Consider the following 15278-nt stretch of genomic DNA (forward strand, 5'->3'; position numbering starts at 1 on the left):
GCCTGGACGTCCGAGGGTCGCGAGGATGAAAGAAAACGCTGGGTTGCGGGGCGGGGGCTGGAGGGCGGGGGCGGGGGCCCGGCCCCACCCGCCCCGCCCTGCCCTGCCCTGCCCTGCCCTGCCCTGCTCGGCCCCGCCCCGCCCCGCCCCTCCCCAGCCTGTCTTTCGAGGCCCCGGCCCCGCCCTAGCCCCGCCCCTAGAGCTGTGAGGTCCCGCCGCCGGCCAGTTGCCGAAACCGCGGCCCCGCCCCTCGGTCAGCGCGGCCCCGCCCTACCGGGGGTTGCTAGGGGAAGTGACGTCACAGCGCGATGGCGGTGGCTCCTTCCGGCAGCTGAAGGGGGTTTAGGCCCGGGAGATCCGAGTCCATCCGCGGCGGGGAGAGGGCAAGCGGGGTGGGCAGGGGCCGGAGCAGGGGCGGCGGCGCTCGGACTGTCCCATCCGTCCCGTATTGAGGCGTTGGGAGCGGCGGGGCGGCTGGAAAGCGATGGTGAAAGCGGGGCCGTGAGGGGGGCGGAGCCGGCAGCCGGACCCGCAGTAGCGGCAGCAGCGGCGCCGCCTCCCCGAGCTCAGACCCAGGAAGCGGCCGGGAGGGCAGGAGTGAACAGGTCGCGCCGCCGCCACCGCCATGGAGCTCAGAGTGGGGAACAGGTACCGGTTGGGCCGGAAGATCGGCAGCGGCTCCTTCGGAGACATCTATCTCGGTGAGGCGCCCTTCCCCGCGGATGGGCAGCCCCAAACCGGCGTCCCCCGGCCCCGGTTCCGCTCCGGCCCCCTCCCCGGCGACCCCGCCCCCGTCGGCCCCAACCCCAGCCCCCGCCCCGGGCATCCCCTCCGGCCAGTGGCGGTAAGCCTCGTCCCCGTCTGTTCGGGCCTCCCAGTTCCCCAGGCAGGAGCTTGCGGCCTTTCCGACCCGCGCCCTCGAGGGCACCTGACCAACGTGCGCTCGCGGCCTTTGGGGAGCGGCCGGGAGCCTCGGTTAGGCCCTCGCTACCCGCTCGGCCCGGCCCTCGCTACCCGCTCGGCCCGCCCGCCTTGTGTCCGCTCCCGGTGTCCCTCCACGCAGACAAAGGGCCGTCGGCGAGTGCGGCCCCCGCGTCCTGCGCGCGTGCGGTGGGCACGAGTAGAGTCCGGGGCTGGCCGAGGCTTCTTCGGCGCTCCTCGTTACGATGCAGCCCCGGCTGACCAGCCCCTCTGGCCCGGGGTCTGGGCCGTGGACCGCAGGTGGCGCTCGGGGTCGCCTGGGGGCCAGTAGAGTGGTCGTTGAGAACATGTTGCGCATCCAAGTTCGGTACTAAGTACCTCGGCGTAAACGAGAATGACATTCAGGTGATTCGGGACAAAGTCAGCGCTAGGGTGTTGGGAGAATTAGAGGCAAATAAAGTGGTAAAGCTCTGCTCATGAGCTTGTCCTTTTGCTATGAAAACTCTCCAGGTACACTGGAAAAAAATGGGATTAGAATGTTCTGGATTGTTTCAGATTTACAGTGAAAGAATGCACGTGTGTGTTAAAAGGTTGGCTTGAGTCTTAAAGTTGGAAGTTTTAAAAATATAAGCGTTTCTCAGAGAAATTGTGTGTAAGTTACTCCTACCCCCGCATTTGGGGACATCCAGCCTGGCCCGCAATGCATGTGCAGAGGGACTGTCATTGTGCAAGTTTGGGGGTGAACATGCTCTGCTTGCGCAGCCCGCTCTGGTGTTTCTGTTTGGCTGGTGTACTTGTCAGGGAGGGTCAGGAATAGATTTGTATGTCAGTAATGCTTCTGGTTATGCTTTTCAGATGGTCCCAAGTGTGTGTGCTCACCGCCCCATCCTTGCCTCTTGTTACCTGGAGAGGATGCACGACCTCCTGGGCTAACAGCGTAAGAGGATTCCACACTTAGGGTAGTTCATAACTGCTTTTGGTACCCTTACCCTACAGTGTAATCCTGTCACATCGGTATGTGCTTTACTGCCCTGCTGAGTAAAACACACTTCAGAGATACTTGCATTTTACTATTTAAATATTTATGTCCAGTAGTCAGCAGTTGCCTTCTCAGCAGTGTTTTGGGAGGCGAAGTGCTGGGTAAATGCAAGCTGTTTGCCTTATTTATAGAACAATAGATTTTGGCAAAAGTTTTAACTTAGGATCTAGGAGCTGTACTGAAAAACCAATCTATTAGCCACCCTTACACAGATATGAAAAAGTAGATATTTTCAACATTTTTGTTCTCTGGTCTGAAACCTTGCCAGACAGTTTTCTGCTTTCCGAAGCTGCGTTCAGACAACCAAATCGTGGAACGTTGTCACCAAGTCATTCACAAAGAAGTTGAGAGTTTTGTGGGAGACCCTGAAAGCTTATTCACAACTGTGTCCTTTGGGCCTCACCTTGTGCTGGGCACACCAGTGGTGCTTGATCCAGCCAGGCACTGGCTGACCGGTCCCAGAGGGGTCTGTCCTCAGTTTCCTCCATCATGTTTATCCTAAAATGGATAGACTGTGGCTCTCGCGCCCTAGTTATGAGTACCCACATGGCCCACCCACTGGAGTACACGTAGAGTTACTTGTGTGGGGTTGGGTACAACTGATTTGGCTTTGACTCTTGGCCCAGGTGGTGGTCCCTTCAGGCTACATGCTACCCCACTGAGGAAATGTGAAGTGGTCTTGTTAGATTAAGATGTGACTGGAAAGGTGGGTCAGAGGAAGCTCACTATATACTGAAGTTAAGGGTCACAGATGACCGATCCAAAGACCATGGGATGGATTGAGTCTTCTGTACCATGTTTTTTTTCTATTTGTTAGGCAACTAGTCATTAGTTGAGGAATTCAGTCCTCATCTTAAAAATCGTTATGTTCTACGTATTCTAGTGTGACAGCAGTTAAAGTCGTTCCTACTACTGTCATTTTGCTATAGGTCAGAATGCTCTTAACTCCTCCTTCTTCACCTTCGTTTAAATGTGGGGTTTGGGGTCTTGGGTTTCCACCTGGGACTTTCTAGTGCTTTCAGACGTTTGAAGCCAGGGGTGGAGGGGGAAGAGAGAGCTGTCCTTCAGCTTGCCGAGTACCTTATGGACCAAGAAGGCCCAGTGCTAGCCTCCCTTTCCAGCAGCCTGCTGTGCTGACATGAGCATGTGGCAGTGTGTCCTGCAGGTTATTCCAATCCTTCCCAAACAGCGTGAGCCCCCTCTCATGGAGTTCTGTTCTTGTCCCATGTCTGTCTTCTATAGGTGGTGGCAGTACCTCGGACCCTCCTCCCTGCCCCCCATTCATGATTGGTAGAATGGTGGTTTTCTTCCTGCTAGCTGTTGGCATTTGTACTTGATCCTGTTGCTCTGTCAATTTATCAGAGGATGGCCTCATCTGTCCAGCTGTTACCCAGGTGGAGTGTGTGGTTTGGCTTCATCACATACACAAATGCTTTTGGGGATCTAAAGCTTAGTAACCTCTTCATATTTTTGATTTTCATGTTTTTCCCCTCGCTGACTTTCATTTCTCTTCAGTGGCACCTAGCAGGGTGTCTGGCACACAGTAGGGGTTCCAAAATGGTGGCTGGCTGGCCAGGAGAGGAAAGCAGTTGCCTGTATGCAACTTTCGTAGTCACGTGCCTGTGTCCTTTAGGGTGATGGCTTGAGTGTTCATAGATACCGCATCAGCTCTCAGTGGTTGCCCTGTGAGAGTGCCCTTTGCCCTGCTGTTCAGAGGCCTCTCCCTATTTCTTTGTCGATAAAACAGTCATCAATGGGAGTTACCTTTTTGTCCCAGGACAGGGTCAATCTTGGAGTTAAGTTCATTTATCATCTGCCTTTGCTCAGCTTGAGGGGCATAATTTTGTTTTCCTAGGACCAGCATTAATCTGTGTCTAAACACAGACTAACATCTTCATCTAGTGAGGGGGAACTCCTGTCTGGCACTGGAGCTGCACAAAAGAGCTGAGGTTGTTGGGTGATAAAAGACCTCACTATAAACAGACACTGAGTAAACGTGATGTGCCACTTGGTTTTGACTTGCTCTGAATCTGGAACCCAGAGCTCAATAGTATCTTTCAGATTTTTGTTCCCCATCTAGAAGTACTTCTAAAAGTTACCTGTTGTGAAGGACCAGGTTTTGTAATTTCCATTCTGTGGCAGATCAGCACTTTTGTAAAATGTTAAAATGTTAAAATTTTAAAATGTTGCAGCAATGTCATGTTGCTATCAGAGCTCTGGGGTGCTTCCTCGCTGTCCTGTATTTGTCCCCTTGTGGACTGGGGGTAGTTTGAGGACAAGACTTGGAGCAGCACTGCCAGTAGAGCACAGGGGCTGCTGTCAGCCAGGGAGGTGGGACAGGACTGCAGGGCTACAGTGGTGGACCACCTCAGTTTTGCTCAGTGGTCTCTTATGTTTGGTTCCCATGGAATACCCAGAACTTGCAGTGCTGCTGTTTCACCCAGTGGTGAAGACCTCTCAGAGGAGGCAGCCTGCGTGTGTGCTGCCCTCAAGTCTGTTTGGTAGAGAACCCAGCCTCCCCTCTTTGAGTCATCAGACTCAGGGCAACCTTCACAACTGTGATGCTGTAGAGGGCTGTTTCTGTTTGCAGGTGTGATCCTGGGGGAGGCTGGCTCTGTTGCTGGTGTGATCCTGGGGGAGGCTGGCTCTGTTGCTGGTGTGATCCTGGAGGAGGCTGGCTCTGTTGCTGGTGTGATCCTGGGGGAGGTGGGCTCTGTTGCTGGTGTGATCTTAGGAGAAGTGGTCTGTGTTTCCAGGTGTGATCTTAGGGTAAGTTGGCTCTGTTGCTGGTGTCATCCTGGGGGAAGTGGGCTCCTTTGCTGGTGTGATCTTAGGGAAGGTTGGCTCTGTTGCTGATGTGATCCTGGGGGAGGCTGGCTCCATCTGCTGGTGTGATCCGGGGTGGGGGGGGGAAGGCTGGAATTCATATTGTGTTCCAGAGTTGCCTGTGGTCATTTGTCCCCAAGACTGTCAGTATTGCAGGGTGACTCAGATGTTAGCTTTACCAGCCACAGTACAGTGGAACCAGAAGTGTCCTCAGCCTTCCTGAAGGTGCTAGTTCAGTAGGTAGCCTGTGTGGGCCCAGGCTGTGTTGTCACTGAGAACCTGCCTCCTGGCAAAGGTGACAGGGCTGACATAGTTGGAGGAGCAAGTGTGCTATCATCAGAGGCTTCTCTGCTCCTGCTTTGGGGTGGGGGGAGTTGCTGATGTAACTAGTAAGGTGAGTCATCTGTTCCTCATGGGCTGGTGAGTTCAGTTCAGAGTGCCAGGTCCTCACAGGAACTCAGAGTTCATTTTTCGTTTGCACAGTACGTTTTACAATGAAGTAATTTCTCTTGTAGCTAGATAGATTATCCTAGCCTCAGGGAGGAAGAACAAAATGTATTACCTGTCTTTCTTCTGAGTGCCCAGGAGTCTTTGTGGAATGGTAAATGGAGTTCTTAAATTTAGAATGGTCCCTGGCAGTGATCAGATTGTGGTTATTCCCATGGAACCCCAGCATTGGTGACCGGTTTTGGATCCAGGCCCGCTAGAAGCAACCGCATCTCAAGCAGCTGTCTGAGCAGACTAGAGGAGAAAGTTTCTCTGTCCTTCTTGGGCAGTTACTGGGTTCATGAATATCAGCAGACAGCTCTCCTGCAGGTCATCATTGTTCTAATGCTTGCTGACCTTACTCTGCCTTTTATCCGGGAGTCTTAACGTTCTCTGTAACCAGTAACCCATTCATCCCACAACTCCCTCATGAAACGGACTGCTGGTCTCCCTGCTGAACTCAAATGGTGAGGGAATCTGAGTTGCCAGGGACTGGCAACATTGCTTTGCCCAGCAGGATGGGTCTGGGTTCTGCCTGGGCTGCTGGAGCCAGTGTTAATTCCTTCACGAATAACCATACTACTGGGAAGGATTAAAGTGCTTTATACTTAGAAGGAACTGGTGAGGAAAGCAGGGGGAGAGCTAGGTATGTGCTTTCTAAAGACTGCTTTTCCCATTCTCTCCAGTGAATGCTTCTTGAGGGAGGGCTTGTAGCATAGCTTTGGGTCAGATTGGAACTCAGGAGCATTCGTGTGTGAAGCCTGGAGGGGTAGTGGTTGTCAACATTTGCAGGTCCATATTGTAGTGAAGAAGAGGACGGCATCTTGAGGTTAAAACTCTAATCTTTAATCACGATCTGGTGACCAGGAGGTGTGAGCAGATGTATTGCCGGTTTTAGCACAAAACTAGCAAAAGGTGAGTGACAAGTACACTTTGCATAGATGTGATTAGGGCTTTGAAAACAGAGCCCAGTCCTGTTTCAGTGTCCATAGGAGACGCACAGTATATCCTGGTCCCTGGGAGGGGAGAGGTGTGCTGGGCCTCCCTGGGCCTGGCCTGGCCTGTGATGGCTGAGTGATGGCTCCTGCTGTGTCGTGGGAACCGAGTCCCCTTGAGAAGCGACCTGCTGTATGCGGCTTGGTACCTGGGCCACATGGACTGGGATGGGCTGAGGCCATGTGAGAGTTCAGTGGAAACCCAGCCACCTCTCTGGAGTGAGGCTCGCACACACCCAAGACCTGTCAAGGCAGCATGGAGAAATGGGGCCCACACGGAATGTGTTGCCCTGGGACTCCCCACGGTCTGGCTTTGGGTGGGTGAATACAGGGCTGACCAACAGGCTGGATGAGAAGGTTCAGACCAGATGGGGGTCCTGTGGAGAGAACTGCACACCCTGTCTCTCAGTCCCCTGGTGATCAGAGTAGAGCCATATGGAAGTAGGTGATGTAATACCAAATAAGACTTTTCTATACGTATCAAATATTCCTGTTTTAAAAAGTGAAAATAAGGATATTTTCCCACAGGGGTTTATCTACCACTGACAGCATCTTGTAGTAGAAAGTGGAGTGCATCCATCACCTGGTCCTCCTTGGAAGATTCAGATAGCACTCGTTGTTTCTCCAGCGTGTTGTAACATTGGGTGAGGTGGTAGACACCAGACGATTAACGTTTGTGATTTTCTTTCTTTGCCAAGGTACGGACATTGCTGCAGGAGAAGAAGTTGCCATCAAGCTTGAATGTGTCAAAACCAAACACCCTCAGCTCCATATTGAGAGCAAAATCTACAAAATGATGCAGGGAGGAGGTATGGTCTTTACCTGTTAAGAAAACCAAGGTGGTGTTTGATGAGGGAGAATACAGATGTCATGAATCACAGTCTGGTTAATTAGGAAAAGGGGCAGAAGCGTTCATACCCTTGACCCCATCCTGTGGCTTCCTTCAGATACTGTCTGAGAGGCCTGTAGAGGGGCTCACTCGACAAAAAGAAACATTTTATGCTTTTTTGCATAAATATTCTCTTCCTTAGTTTCGTATTACGTACTGGTGTCTTTGAATGCAGACTTGTGTGAACGCTGACCTAGAGCTTGCTGCTGGTCCTCCTGTGCCGCCTTGGTCATGCCTGCAGCTTTGGGATGGTCCCTGCAGACTCTCCTGAGTGAGACCCCTTCTAGCTTAGTTACTGTCCCCATTCTGTGAAACCTCCCCTTGGGCCTGAGGGTACCTAATATCAGAGTGCCCATCCTGATTTCAGAGTCTACCTTTTAGAATTCTCTGGACTTTGAGATTGTTTGGCAGGAAGGGGTTTTATTGGGGGTCTCAGAGTCCTGAAGACACTGCAGCATTTTGAAGGGTGTGCCTGTGCTGCTCCCCAAGGAGCTCAGGAAGCCCAGGCACATCCCTGAACGTCTTGAGCTTTCTCTGGGGACGGGGCTTCGTGTGTGAAGAATAGCTGTGTTATTTCCTTTTGGATACCCTTTGAAGCAGAAACCCCCATGATACTTTCATAGTTGGGGGGGTGGGGTCGGGACGGCTCTTGGCACCTTGCCAAAAGGAAGCTTGTCTTCAGAGTCTGTGTTGGTCCTTTGGTCAGGTGGAAAGGGAGGACTGGTGATGTGATTTCTTGACGTCTTTGCTTCACAAAGCAGTTTAATCTGTGCTACTTACTACCAGAAACCAGCATATCTCAGCTGACGTAGCACAGGGTGTCTCTTTAGCAGCAGATATATCTTAAAGCAACACAAACAGTCCTATGAGACGACTGCAGAAGGGTGTGTCCAGTGCCGCTTGTCCTGGGCACTATGGGACCAGAACAGGCTGTGGGTTCTCAGATGGCACATAGGGAGGAAACTCCCTGTCCCCTCCTGTGCCCAGGGAGACGTTGGCAGAGGACCCTGCCAGTGTGTCTGTCCTCTGGCGGCCCTCAGCAGGCTTCTCAGGCATCAGGGATGGTCTACACAGCTTTTAAGGTGGTGATGAGTAGGAGGAGGTGACTTGGTTTGTGGCCTTCGTGGTGGGAGGAGCTTAGTGCTGGGGGTTGGATGAAACCTTCTGACTGAAAAGCTTGTGTGTTTGAGGAGCAGCATCTCAGAACTCAGAAGCTGGGCCCCCAGGGATGGAGGGAAGAAGAGCTGACACCCAGGGAGGAGCTGGTGTAGTAGATTGAGACTCAACAGAGGGGGACTTCCCTGGTGGTGCAGTGGTTAAGAATCCACCGGCCAATGCAGGGGACACAGGTTTGAGCCCTGGTCCAGGAAGATCCCACATGCCGTGGAGCAACTAAGCCTGAGCGCCACAACTACTGAGCCTGCGCTCTAGAGCCTGCAAGCTACAACTACTGAGCCCGTGTGCCACAACTACTGAAGCCCACGTGCCTAGAGCCCGTGCTCTGCAACAAGAGAAGCCACTGCAACGAGAAGCCTGAGCACTGCAACGAAGAGTAGTAGCCCCTGCTCGCTGCAACTAGAGAAAGCCTGCACGCAGCAACGAAGACCCAACGCAGCCAAAAAGAAATAAACGAATGAATAATTTTTTAAAAAGGCTCAACAGAGGGAATTCCCTGGCAGCCCAGTGGTTAGGACTCTGTGCTTTCACTACCAGGGGCATGGGTTCAGTCCCTGGTCAGGGAACTAAGATCCTGCAAGCCCTGTGGCGCAGCCAAAAAAAAAAAAAAAACTCAACAGAAAGGAGTTTATTTGGTTTAGAACAAGGTCTCTCCTCAGGAGCATAGCTGTTTTTTGTGGACGCTGTCTTCTGCAGGAGAACAGGGAGCAGCATCCTAGGTGCCAGTAGCCCCCCGCCCCCAAGTTAAGGTGATCAGAAATGTCTCCAGACGCTGCTCGATGCCCCTGGGTGCACTGTCGCTTCCTGTTTTGACCCCCTGCTTTAGGACGTAAAGGATCACTTGCTCTCCTGGTCTTCCCATGCCCCTTCTCTAGGATCCTGGAAACCTACTGGGATTCCAGACATAGCTCTTCTCCTGTCTGGCCCTTCCCCACGCATAAGTCAGGTTTTACTCCTGTTTCAGATACACACTTGGTGAATACTATCAGGGTGTAAATTTCTGTTTTAGAAAACAGATTCTGTCCAGGAGAGTAGAGAGCAGCATCTTGCTACTGTTCTGTGAGTTCGTCCTAGCCAAGATAAAGCTGGGATGGCAGAGGAGATAGAGTTCGACTCTGCCCAGAAACCTCACAGCTCTGCTGTTGACCAGCCTTCTACATCCATCTCATGTGGGTGCATCTCTGATCGTGGCTCTTTTTATGTTAAGTTCTGTGCTTCGTTGCAGGTGGTTGATATTGACGGCATCGTAGGAGAAAGCTCGAAGCCCAGGGCCTGCCTTGCCCTCTCTAACTCGTAGTACAGGGTTGCCCGGGATGCTGCCTCATGATGGTGGCCTTGCAGTGCTTGGCTAGAGACAGCTGCTGTGCTGGGTCACTCAGGTCCCCTAGGGGAGGGGTTAGCATTAAAAACAAAAACATGTTTTGGGGGTGGATGAAATGGGTGAAGGGGTTCCGTTGTATGGTGACATTTGATAACCAGACTTATTGTGGTGATCACCTTTTACTAGTGTATACAAAGATTGAATTGTGTTGTACACTTGAAACTAATATGTTATATACCAATTTTACCTGAATAAAAACAAAAACAAACACACGCTAGTGTCAGGTATTGTTAAGAGCGTTTTTAAACATGCGGGCACGTTCTCCGCCACACAGTCATGTGCAGTGGGTATCATCAGCCTCGTGTAACAAATGAGGAAACTGAGGCTGTGTCCAAAGGACAGAGATCTGAACTTGAGCATTGTAGGTCCCAGGCCACTCCTGCACAGCGGCCCTCCATGGCGGTCAGGGATCAAGAACGTGCCCCAGGGCTTCCCTGGTGGAGCAGTGTTTAAGAATCTGCCTGCCAATGCAGGGGACACAGGTTTGAGCCCTGGTCTGGGAAGATCCCACGTGCCGCGGAGCAACTAAGCCCGTGCACCACAAATACTGAGCCTGCGCTCCACAGCCCGTGAGCCACAGCTCCTGAAGCCCGGGTGCCTAGAGCCTGTGCTCTGCAACAAGAGAAGCCACCGCAATGAGAAGGCCGCGCACAGCAACAAAGACCCAACGTAGCCAAAAATAAATTAATTAAATTAATTAATTAATTAAAAATACCTTTAAAAAAAGAAGAAGAAGAAAGTGCCCAGGTCTAGTTGGAGCAATAGGTAAAAAACCTGAAATAGAAATAATTTTAAGTTAATTACGTTAGTGAAGGATATGGGTGGACACCAAGTTTTTATCAAAACAGAGTGGCCTGCCAGGCAGAACCTAGAGGCTAAGGCTGAGGCTGTGCTTCCCAATCCTAATAACCCCACAAAGTGTCTTTAGACCATGTCCTCCTTCGGGAAACTCCAAGTGGAGAACCTTTGTTTAGTTCACAGCTGCTTCTGGTAAAGGTTCATGGCAGGTGTGGGACAGGAGTGTGGGCCCTTTGTATCACAGAATCCAGGCCAGGGGTGAGGGTAGGAGCTCTGCGCTGAGGGTGGGTGGATGCTGCCAGCAGTGTGGCTGTGGGGCCACCAGTGAGTAGAAACAGGCAGCTTCACCCAAGTTCACTCTCTCTCATCTCATGTGCCTGTCCAGTTCCCGCAGTGTATTTCAGACAATCACACTCTTTTTGCTATGAAATGTTTTACGGTACTTAAGAACATATGTAGCTCGTGGCTATCAAGAATACTAAAGTGAACCCCCAGAACTCCCACCTTCTTGAAAGAGGGAGCAGGACGGCCCTTGGCACCTGTGTGCCCACCCCAGGGCGCCCTCTCTGCAGCTGCCCAAAGCCTGTCTCCGCATGCCCTTGCCTAGTTTGTTTTTATTTTTTTAATATTTATTTATTATTTGGTTGCACCGAGTTTCAGTTGCGGCAGGTGGGATCTTTGTTGCAGTATGCGAGATCTTTTAGTTTCGGTGCGTGAGGTCTTTAGTTGTGGTGTGTGGGATCTAGTTCCCTGACCAGGGATCAGACCCGGGCCCCCTGCATTGGGAACGCAGAATCTTAGCCACTGGACCACCAGGGAAGTCCCGCCTAGTTTGTTTTTAAAGTTTTGATTCCTCGTCATCCTGCAAGAAATTGGTTTTTAAAAATCTAATGACAGGGCTTCCCTGGTAGCACAGTGGTTGAGAGTCTGCCTGCTGATGCAGGGGACACAGGTTCGTGCCCCGGTCCGGGAAGATCCCACATGCCACGGAGCGGCTGGGCCCATGAGCCGTGGCCACTGGGCCTGTGCGTCCGGAGCCTGTGCTCCGCGATGGGAGAGGCCACAACAGTGAGAGGCCTGTGTACCGCAAAAAAAAAAAAAAAAAAAAAATCTAATGACATTGTCCAGAAACATTTGGCCATTGTATTTACAATTGTTTTAAGGTTGAATTGCCAGACACTTCATGAAAAATTGTATTTGTGTTAATACTGAGTCCCCATATTTATATTGAAACTTCCCGCAAATCAAATGGAAAGCATTTAGCTAGCGCTCTCCCTCATTTTTCACCCCCAAGCATATGTTTTGGTATCTTTGGACTCGATGAGGGAAAAAGTATCAAGTGTTCAGAGCTGCATATAAGAGTCCAAGTGACCCATTTCCCATATTAAGGGCATGTGGGCAGGGGCAGCTGGGTGTCCCTGGCATGACTGGTCGCCTGGGCACAGGGCAGCACTCTGGTGGCTGTGTGTCTGACCTACAGCCTCGCATGTCCTTCCCCAGCCCCAGGAGCAGTACTCTGGCGGCACAGGTGCATTTTTAGCTTCCTGGTCTCACTGCATCAGATGTCTGAGGTTACAGAGCAGCAGTCTGTGCACAGGCGGCAGGATTGTTCTTGTGAATGGCTTTTGAGCTGATTTCTGCCTGGGGCCTCAGCACTTAGTTTACAGACAGTCTGCTTAGGATGAAGCAGGCTACACAGCATCCTCCTCTTCTGGCCAGAGAACTGAGAATAGGAACACCCTGCTTCTATTGTGTCTTATCTTAGGGTGATGAGGTGTGTTGGCGTTGCCAGTGAGAAGGAAGGTGCTGCCAGTGAAACAGACCATCAGAGCAGACGAGTGGCAAGTCCACGCCCCGTGTCGTGCCAGTTCATACGCTTTTGAATATGAGTAATACAGTCTTGCCGTGTGTGTTTACGACTTTCTTTTTTGATCCACTGTGTTCCTGAGGTTCTTCCATGTTTGACACAGTTGTGGTTTGATGGGTTTCGTTGTTGTTTATAGACTCTTGTGTCTCCATAAACAGTCCTCCCTGTGTTGAGGAACCCTGGCCGGCTTCTAGTGTTTTGCTCTTCAGGATGGTGCCTCAGTGACTCCCTCACCACGTCTGGTGCAAAGCCTGTTAGTGGAATTGCATTCCGTAAAGCAGGCAGGTGCTCGGCCTGCGGGGTGGCACCCGGGCCACAGGGATGTGTTCCCAGGTGGTATGGCATGTTTACCTTCCTGCCTGAACAGCCTCGGAGCTCCTGTTGGATCCACACCATCTTCAGCCTCGCCATTACCATTTCTCTCCAGTGTGTCATGGGGTGTCTCAGCTAGCACAGAAGAGAGAAATTTTAAAGAATTTTAAAATTTAAAGGTTGGAGAAGGAAGAAATAAAACTTATTTGTGCATGATTTAACTTCCTACATAGGAAACCCACAAGACAAGTTAGAGCATTGAGCCAGATAGCTTAAGATCAAAGGGTAAAATCAGTTCCTTTCATTACACCGATAACGGTCAGTTAGGAAATGTAATTCTTTTTTCCCCTCAGTATGAGTAAGTCTTTATTCATTGCATTTGACAGGGAAAAGGGAGGGAAAGGGCCAACATGTGTGACAGGACTTGGCGAGTGGGAAAGGAAGTGCTGGCATGGCAGAGTCAGCCACTGAGTCTTCGTTCTCCAGGCCCCAGGGCTTAGTCTCCTGTAGTTCAGGAGCAAGGGGAGGGGAACAGGAGAGGACAGACTCCTCCTTCCTCGTAAATTCAACATTTCAAACAAAGCTTTGGTGTCTAGCCGTGAGCATGGAGTTATATTTCTGTTTCCTGTTAAACAATCATGTGGCCACTTTGACAGAAATTTCTTGGGCTTGCACAGAAGCTCCTGAGTGACTTCGGAGATAAATTCATCTTCCCCTGCTTGGTCTCCCAACCTCACTTTCTACATAGAAGGGCCCCCTTGCTTTTCTTTACCCAAAGATTTTTTTTTAATACTTTATTTATTTATTCGGCTGCTCTGGGTCTTAGTTGTGGCACGTGGGATCCTCATTGCCGCATGCGGGATCTTTTAGTTGCGGCGTGTGGAATCTTTTAGTTGTGGTATGCAGGATCTAGTTCCCTAACCAGGGATAGAGCCCGGGTCCCCTGCATTGGAAGTGCGGATTCTTAACCACTGGACCACGAGGGAAGTCCCTACCCTGGGATTTGAGATTAAAGTAGGTTTGATCCATCCAATTACAGCAGTGTGTTTGTCGTGAATCATGTCAAGGAACAGTCTTGACTTGGAGTTGGGAACAAGGGATGGAGTGTTTCTAGCTGCTTCAGCACTTCTGCACAAATCATTTAAGAGTTGTAGAGACACCACACAAACTAAATGTACAGGTGTGTGGGCTTCTGGGGGGTTGGGGGTGGAGGAGGGAGTAGAGTAGGAGTCAAGTTTTAGGACAAAAGATTTGGTCTGAAATGGGGGAAGGGGGCACGAAAGAAAGGATGGCTCAGGACCCCTATTTTGAGTGGGGCCCTCCCCAAGTTTATGTTTCAGATCCTTTGCCTGGTGCACAACCTTTTGTCTGACTGTTCTTTGAATACAGTAGGAAGTTTGTAAACAGTGAAACCCCAGAAGAACATGGAAAAAGACCAACACATTATATTTACACCAACTAGGCTACCTAGCGTTCATTTTCAGATCAATGGCTCATGAAGTCCTATGAAGCCTCCAGTAACTAGAAGGGCAGCAGCTGGGGTGACAGAACCCGGCATCAGACATACGTCCCCCCAACCCGTGTGCTCTAGTGCGTCCACCCCATTCCAACAACACGAGTCCCATCCTGTGAACTGAGCCCTTTGTCCTTCAGCTGCTGCAACACTGACCGTTGCTACTGCGGGCAGGATGCTGGCACCAGGCACTAGAGAGAAGCCCTTGCCTGTGGTCTCGAGAAGCCGGGGCAAGAAACCCCCTGTTAAAGCTTAAGGATTTTGGTCTTTGCTTCATCTGGCCAGCTGGCAGCTTGGGGTGGGTGCAGAGGTACCCTTTGAACCCTTTTCTTATGGATACACAGGAACCCTAATGAAGGATCAGGGAAATGAAGCAAGTCTATGCCTGGGGTTGGAGATCCGGCACTGGAATCCCTCACCCAGCCGTGCCTTCCTCTTGGCCCCGGCACCTGGGTCTGCCTGTCCTGACCTGTCCACAGCATGTTTCCTGTTCAGGCTGATTTCCAGCCTTCCAGTAGGAGGAGGTCAAGTCATGGGGCAGCAGTTAAAACCTTGTCTCCTGTGGAACATTGAAGGTGGAGGGGTTCAAGAGGACACACACACAAGCCACCTCTGATCAGGAAAAGTGAGGTGGTTCAGTAGGCTCTGCCCTCCAAAACATTGTTCTCCTTGGTAACAACATCAAAAGATACTCCTGTGCAGTCCTGGAGCCACTGCCTTCTGCCTAGGATTGCTCAAGGGCTTGAGAGTGCACTTCCTGAGACTAAAACACACAGAACGTTTCTATCAAGGAGAAAGTTAAAATGCAGAAGATGGGTCACTTGCAGCTTGGGGATGGAACCCCAAGGAGCAGTAAACAAGTGGTGCTGGCTGCAGGGGGGAGGGGGCTGGGTAGCAGGTCTGCAGCTGTCGCCAGCCACCCCTTTGCCTGTGCTCTCAGCCTGGCGTCCTGTCCCAAGAGTGGGTCAGGAGGAGGGGAAGCCCTGCCTCAGCCCTGAGAGACTCTCCCAGAGAGCAGTGGTTTGTGCTTTGGTCTTGTGCTCAGTCTTCTCACTCTGACACAGGAAGTGTTATT

General features: G+C 51.4%; 1 protein-coding gene across 8 annotated transcripts in view; it reads left to right on the forward strand.

Annotated features, from left to right (window-relative positions):
- The first annotated feature begins 324 nt into the window (after positions 1-324).
- Positions 325-15278, forward strand: part of CSNK1D (casein kinase 1 delta) — a 38676-nt gene continuing 23722 nt past the window's right edge. For 2 of the 8 annotated variants that reach the window (XM_067714927.1, XM_067714924.1), the window contains exons 1-3: positions 326-701; positions 6140-6187; positions 6966-7076. In XM_067714927.1, the coding sequence (XP_067571028.1) occupies positions 626-701; positions 6140-6187; positions 6966-7076 (235 nt within the window). In that variant the 5' untranslated portion in view covers positions 326-625. Of the gene's footprint in view, positions 702-6139; positions 6188-6965; positions 7077-15278 lie in introns of all 8 variants that reach the window. The other 6 variants (XM_067714923.1, XM_067714926.1, XM_067714925.1 and 3 more) reach the window with 6 other exon arrangements.

Source organism: Pseudorca crassidens, chromosome 19, assembly GCF_039906515.1.
Source record: "Pseudorca crassidens isolate mPseCra1 chromosome 19, mPseCra1.hap1, whole genome shotgun sequence".
NCBI classification, from domain to species: Eukaryota; Metazoa; Chordata; class Mammalia; order Artiodactyla; family Delphinidae; genus Pseudorca; species Pseudorca crassidens.